Consider the following 7,597-nt stretch of genomic DNA (forward strand, 5'->3'; position numbering starts at 1 on the left):
ATTAGGGATTTTTGAGTAATAATTGCTTAATTTTGTAAGATATGACTGTTGTTTTTGCATACTTAAGTAATATACAAGTATTCAGTGACAGTGTGATTATGGTGACTGTTGAAATTTAAGCATTTATAGTAACACATGGTGTTGCTCGTTCACTGGTATACGGGCCTGATGTAAGCCTTCCAGAGGCAGTTGTGGTCTACCCTTGTTTACTTGCGACGCAGTTGAACACAAAAGGGAGGAGAGGATGGGGTGTGGAATATAGGAAGATGTTGCGCTTCGGACTAGAAACAATATCTAAAATGCCCTGGTACTTCCCATGGTCGGATGCAATCAAGAAAAGGGCAATTAGGTATCTTCTGCAGCGGTATGTGGGACAGTTTTTGGAAGAAAAGCTCTCTTTGGATCAGCTGACAGTCGATCTTTACAAAGGAACAGGAACCATTAAAGACTTGACGATAGATGTGGATGCACTGAATGAAGCAGCAGACCATCTGAATCTTCCTCTTAAGTTTGTGGATGGTTATATCGGTGAAATATGCGTCTCAATACCATGGCACAATCTGCTCCAGGAAAGTTGCTTCGTGGAAGTGACTGGGCTCATGGTGACTGTAGAACCCAAACAAAGGGCAGAAGACATTTCCATGGTGGACTCAATGATAGAATCCATGAACATGACATCATCCATGCAGATAGCTCAGGAGTGCCTTAATCACCATGAGGAAGAAAGTGAGATGGATGAACCCTATGAAAAAGATGCTAGTCAAGTGATAGAGGGCATTGAACATTTTGCCCAGGCAATAGACTCTGTGCTTAGTAGAATAAAGGTTAGATTCTTAGACACAATAGTAAGACTGGAGTACACACCAAAGCAAAGTAATTCAGGTGTGGCTTTGGAGGTGAGGGTTAATAAAATTGATTATTTTGATGAAGCTGGGCTTGGAAAAGTAACACCAACCACAGACTCCAAATCAGGGTATGAACAGGCAGCTTTTGCATCCAAGAAGTTTCACATTGAAGGCATCAGCATGTACACTGATGAATTCCCTGCCAGAAGCAAAACAACGGGTAAAACTAATGTAATCCCAACACCAGAACCCAGCCCTGAATCAGAGTCCAAAGTGTCAGGTTCTGGCTCAGGTGAATCTTTTAAGACTGCAGAAACATCGCCAGCAGAAGACAAGCATTTTGTGTATAATCATGAGAAGGCTGTTAACAAATTGATAAGTAGCAGTGCAATACCTTTGGAACCTATTCTGTTTGCAAAGTTCACTGGTAATCAAGAAATTAGCCTTAAGTTAAAGCAAGCAGATGTTGTAGGACCTAAAGTTGAATTAAGGATGAGCTGTGGATCATTCATCACATTTTTGTCACCAAGACAGATTCATCTCTTGTTAGAACTGTCAGAAGGCATTGCATCTCCTGAAAAGATTGACTTGGATACCACAGTTATCAGAGGAAAACAAAAGCCCATGGACCCCAGTGATTTTAGAAGAGTTGAAAATGAACTGTTAAAAGAACTTAGGTCACAGCCAGTATCTAATCATTCACTGAATCACCAGCAGGGTTGGTCAGTTGCACCTCTGGAGGACAGTGATGATGAATTTGTTCCTATGAGTGGTGGTGGTCCGAAGAATATGTCCAGTAGTCAGCTGTCAGGATGCTCGGATATGGACAGTTCATACAGCTCCAATATGTCAGGTAGTACAATCAAGTCTTCCACCTGTGGAGCACCGAGCAGCTCATCCTTCCGCTACACAGGAGCCGGGGTGATGACTGGAGACCATGCCTTGAGTGGGGGTAGAAAGAGGAGTGACCATGGCAGCAGCAAGCTGATGGAAGACTCTTCAGCTGTTGTGACTCATTTTCGAGTGCAGATAAGTAGTTTTGCAGCCATTATTCTCCATGAAGACATTTTGACACCTTCTTCAGAAAATTCAAATATGGTATCCCAGGCATCAGTTTCTGCACTGCAAACCAAATCCAGTGATTTCTTTTCAACTTTGGGACAGTATGGCAAAGGTGGGTTTAGTTACAATGAGTTTAAGAAGGCAAAAGAGACATTTACAGAAGCATGCCAAATAAATCACCTGAGAGTCATGGCTGCACCATTAACACTTGTGGGAGTTGAAAAGAGTCAGGCTAGCCGATGGGAGATGAATATAAACATGTCACTTGGTTCTGCTGAATTACTAGAATGTTTGGTGGATTCAACAAAATCACCTGTAAAAGTTGAATATTCAGAATTGCTTGTGTTTAAGGATGGTGAAAATCGACCATCAGATGCATCATTGTTTGTGGAACCTGTTGAGCCAAAGCTGAAGATCAGTATATCACAGTCACAAAACATGAACTCTAGGGGGAGGTCTCGTAGAATGAGCATTCCTAAGCTGGATGTGAAGGTTAATATGGGCGAGTGTTCTTCCGAGATTGATATGTCCATTGTTGACCGCATTGGTGCACTCATTAACAGGCAGGAAGTTTGCACAAAGGCAGCAGAAGAAGTGTTTTCCCCAGAGTTGCCACCAAGCTATATAAATAACCAGGCATGTTTTAAACAGACACTTGATGATGCAACTCTTCATCCAGAGACCAAAGTGAATGTCAGAGTAACTTCATCATCGTTCACTGTTAAACTCAGGTTCCCAATCCCAGATCTAAGGCCTAAGTCAGAAATGGCTAAAGTTCCTTGGTGGAGGAGAAACCTCAGGAAAGATATTTTGTCACTCAAGTTGAAAGATTTTGATTTTGTGACCACTATAGACCCCCTCTTGGCGTACTCGAGTTATGAGGTAAGGAGTGGTGATATGCATATATACTTTCAGGAGAGAGAAGAAGACACTCCCATATCTTTATTGCAAGCTAGTTCTAGTAAAGGTGCAGAAAAAGGATTTGACCCTCCACGTGTAGTAGTCACTGTTTACCCAGCTCAGCCATGGACTTCTCTTGAAGATGAGATTCCTAGACAAGAAAATATCATGACAAAGTCCATGATGGGATTCTTGGAAGAGGTTAGTGAAACAGAGCCGAACCCTTTTAGCAGAAGGAAAGTTGCCACTCACCAGGGTGGAGGGGATGATGCTGGGGAACTTACTATTCCAGCCAGTAAAGAGGAGGTTCTTGAGTTTATTGAAAATACTGTAAAGAATGTGCAGTACCAGATAGAGGTTCATCTACCCAGTGTGCAGCTTATACTTCCATCAAAACATATCTATGAAGTAATTTACAATAGGCTGGTATCAGACCTACTCCTGTGGGAGCCATCTATGCCAAAGCCGGTGAACCACACACTCTCAAACATGAATGCTGCACAAGGTAGGCTGGATTTAGCATCTGTGTTTATGAATGAAAGCATCTATCAGAGTACTTCCCAGTTTACTGTGTGCAGTTCTGCCAGAGCAGCTGAAAGTGATAGTGAGGAAGAGGGAGAGTCACAGTTCTTTTCTGTTTATGAGCACAAAGCAAGGTTAAAGTTGAAGCAACAGCAGCAGCAGCAGTATGAGACGAACAGCAGAAAGCAGACAACAGTTGCATTCAAACTAACACTGGGTCATGGAGTGGCAAGTGTGTGGACACCATACAGAGATGCTAAGAACAATGTGCTCCCAGGCCAGCATGGTGAAGTTATGCTTGTGGTTGAGCAAGGTACAATATTTGCTGCATCAGGATATCAGGGAAGTCCAGATTTAGGCTACACATGCATTTGGGCTGACAAGGGGCATATCTACCATAAGGCAGCAAATATTACACCAGATCAGCCTGTAGTACTAGATCCCAGCTCTCCTCTGTCCACTTCAAGACTTGATGCTATTCTCTACCCTAGTGATCCTGGAGTCATCACTAAATTAGGTACTTGTTGGACAAAAGGTGAGGAGGAAAATCAAGATCAATTTACTTTAGCCTTGAAAATGGACTTTGACCCTACTCGCAATCTGAAAACAATAATACTAGCAGGGTGCATGAGAGGAACAACACTGCGACACTTTATGTGCACTAATCCAGAGAGTTGGGTCACACAGCTTGGAGACATGTTTGACGTGAAAGACTATCCCATCGAAGGCTATGTGCTCCCAGATGTGATCACTGAGATGAACTTCCATCTGTGGAGTTGCGCTTTAGACTATCGACCACTCCACCTTCCTCTGCGTGCGCTTCTTACTGTTGATGCATGCTCTATATCCAGTAATTTAACAATAGCAAGTGATGCAAATGTTCTTCACTTCATAATTGAGGATGCAGGCCTGTTTTTGTCTGAGAAACTTACAGCACGTACAGTTGACATGAAGAAAAACTTCGTATGCGTGGCAGATCTTGGTGTCTTCGAGTTAAGCCTTCGAATGGTGGATGATCCCAAAGAAAAGAAGCCAAAGATTGATCTAATTGCATCAAATAATATCATCCATGTACGAACTTGTGCTGACTCCTGCAAAGCTCTACTAGAACTCATGATTTACCTTGCAAGTGATGGAGATCTTACAAAGGAAGCATCAGTAACACCAGAGAGTCATATAGACCCTAGTGCAGGTTTCAGTGCAGGTTCTCCTCTAAGTGAATGTACAAGTGGAGGATCACCTGAAACAGAGGAGACTAACCCACAGGCACTGAAAATGGTTATGGGTATGATGGATGATGCCATGATTGAATCTACACCGTCCACAGACTTCTGTGAAGATGAAAATAATGACTCTATGTATCTGAAAGACAAAGTTGAGATGTTCTTCTTTCCTGATGATAACATGCAGCAAAAGGTAACAAATGTAACACCAAAGGATGTAACAAAGCCAGAAGTGGCAACTGAACTGACAAAGACAGAAGTCGAACTCAAAGAGGCATTAAAAGAACCTTTAGATAATCCATTTGAGGAATATAGTTCAGGGACAGATGAAGAATTCTGTATACTTGATGATGCACCTGGCACTGGCATTAAGTCTCCCTCTGGTGAGCCACAAGTGCGAATTCTGACTCAAGATCCCATCACCATTGTTGATAACCATTTTACTGTTCCACTTGGAAAAGTGGATCAGCTCAAGGCACCTAAGCATTTTCCTGTGGCATTACTCAAATATACACTTCAAGAATTGACTGTAGTTTGGCAGATGTACGGTGGCTCAGATTTCAAAACTAAAGCTGCCCCAAAGTCAGATAAGCGCCATGTTACAATTAAGGATTCGAATGGCAATTCTGATTATGGGGGCTACCCATCAAGTATACCAAGTCAAGTACGAGTGCCAAAGACAGAGCCACGTGTGTCTGTCAGAGGTAGTGATGTTCGTTATTCTCCAGGACATACATCACCAACAAACTTTAAGAAATCTCCACCTCACAGTCCACAGCAGAGACCTCCATTTATTTGGCAGTCAGTAGGAGGACCAGATAGGAGACATGATACTCTTTTAGAATTGCATCTTAATAAAGTAAGATTCCAGCACGAGATCTACCTAGAAACTGCAGAGCAAGTATCAAGGTATGTTCTCTTGATATACGATGTACAGATATTGGACAAACTGGCTTCCTCAAAGATTAAGAAATTCCTATATCAGTACTCCTCTGAGACGTGTCCTCGACAGGCTCATGCCAATATGGTGCAAGTGAAGGCTTTAACTACAAGGCCAGATGGGCTGCATGGCCCGCAGGAAACTAGTCTAAAAATCTCACTCCAGCCTATTAGGTTACATGTTGATCAGGATGCACTCCTCTTTTTGTTTAGCTTCTTTGAAGAGCTTTTGGCATCTGACAGGGAAGGGGAAATAGGAGAAGAGGAGAGACCTCAGTCTGCAACCCAAGTTCAGGCTCCAATCATGACTGTAAATCTCAGTGAAGCTGCAAAGATTGGTACTGGCGATAACCAGCAAGTGCTTGTAAATTTGGAGGAAAAGTCACCTGTGTCTGACCCAGAAGAAAAATGGTTGAAAACAGACGGAAATGTTCCTCCTTACTTCAAATCATTTGTCTTCTCCCCAGATGTTCCTATTAGGGTTGATTATCATGGGAAACATGTAGACATCAATTCTCAGTATGGACCAATTGCTGGCTTAATCATTGGCCTGGGACAGCTCAACCAGTCAGAGTTAACACTTAAGAGCATCGTTCACAAGTCAGGCCTTCTTGGAGTTGATAAGCTTGTTAGTTATGTCACAAATGAATGGGTAAATGACATTCGCCGTAACCAGCTTCCTTCAGTATTAGGTGGTGTTGGTCCAATGCACTCAGTCAGTAAGCTGATTGGAGGCGTGCGAGACCTCTTCCTTCTTCCAATTGAGCAGTATCAGAAGGATGGACGGCTAGTACGAGGCATTCAGCGTGGAGCCTCGGCCTTCACCACCTCCTCTGCACACGCTGCTCTGGACTTGACTGGACGCTTTGTGGGATGTATCCAGTCAGCAGCTGAGACAATGTATGATATGGTGTCATCAGGACCCAGTGTGCACCATCGATACAGGCAAAGGGGAGGTCAGCCACAGGACATACGTGAGGGAATCACCACTGCATATGGGGTTGTTAGGGATGGCATTGGAGAAACTGCCACTGCCATTGTCCAGGCTGCTTCAGAAGAACACCACCACAAAGGAGTATCAGGGGCCATTGGAGGAGTATTGCGTCAGATTCCACCAGCTACTGTCAAGCCCATCATCATTGCTTCAGAGGCAGCTGGTACAGTCATAGGAGGAATGAAAAATCAGCTTGTACCTGATGCAAGAAGGGAAGCTGCTGAGAAATGGAAATCTTAAATGTTCAGCACAGAAACTGACAAATTAGCTGCTTCAAAAACTCATAGTCACTACTTCCCCCCCCCCACCCATAAATACTGATTAGCCTTTGTAACACCTCTCTTTCTCCCACCCAACACACATTTAAAGAAAGTGGTACCTCTGCTTGGAGAAACTGCTTCATAATTAACTGCAGCTTACCATTACACAGAAGGCTTTCCTTAATGGAAATCATGCACATTGTGCCTCACTTTGTTATATTGAAGTTAGAAGTTGTTTCATTGTGATATTGTGAGTATGCATTGGTGACTGAGTTGTGAAAGGTTGATTCAGTTATGCAATGAAATGAGTGTTTTTTTTTTTTCTTTCTTTCTTTCTTTCTTTCCTTTTTTAAGTGATATGCTGAGAAATCAGTGAATCGAGCAAATGTGTATTTATAGTTTTGCACTGAATTTCAGTGAATTGTTGCCTATTGTTGCACTGGAATAACACAGTCCATATCTTGAAATATGCTGCAAATGTATATAATGTAAATCCTGCCAAGTGGAAGAATGTAAGAATGTTCAGATAGCTAAACCTGATATGAAGACCTAAGGTGAATGGCCAAGTCAGAAAGAAGACAGTTCTGTAATTTTGTCAAAAGCATCTATGTCAGCTCACTGTATTCGAGGTAGACTGAATCAGAAGATAGGAGAGATTCATATTTCACTAGAAATTGTATAAATAAAATTGAATATTAGTGATAACCAGTTAGTTGTCCAAGAGGATCACAGTAGCAAAGTCAGAAGAAAAAGACAAACAGTGAATGTAGAGAGGTTAATGTCTAGTTGTTCAAGAGGAGCACACTACAGTACCCAAAGCAGAAGAAAAATAACAACTGGAGATTTTAGATA

At 42.4% G+C, this 7,597-nt stretch overlaps 1 protein-coding gene across 1 annotated transcript; it reads left to right on the forward strand.

Annotated features, from left to right (window-relative positions):
• The first annotated feature begins 259 nt into the window (after nt 1-259).
• Atg2 (Autophagy-related 2) lies at nt 260-6,725 on the forward strand. The gene has a single exon (XM_080270758.1). It carries the CDS (start codon nt 267-269, stop codon nt 6,723-6,725), a length of 6,459 nt encoding a protein of 2,152 aa, XP_080126884.1. The 5' UTR covers nt 260-266.
• The last annotated feature ends 872 nt before the right edge of the window (nt 6,726-7,597 follow it).

The sequence above is a fragment of the Coenobita brevimanus genome, chromosome 43 (genome assembly GCF_032717465.1).
Source record: "Coenobita brevimanus isolate Jiangsu-jjx chromosome 43, ASM3271746v2, whole genome shotgun sequence".
In the NCBI taxonomy this organism is placed as follows: domain Eukaryota; kingdom Metazoa; phylum Arthropoda; class Malacostraca; order Decapoda; family Coenobitidae; genus Coenobita; species Coenobita brevimanus.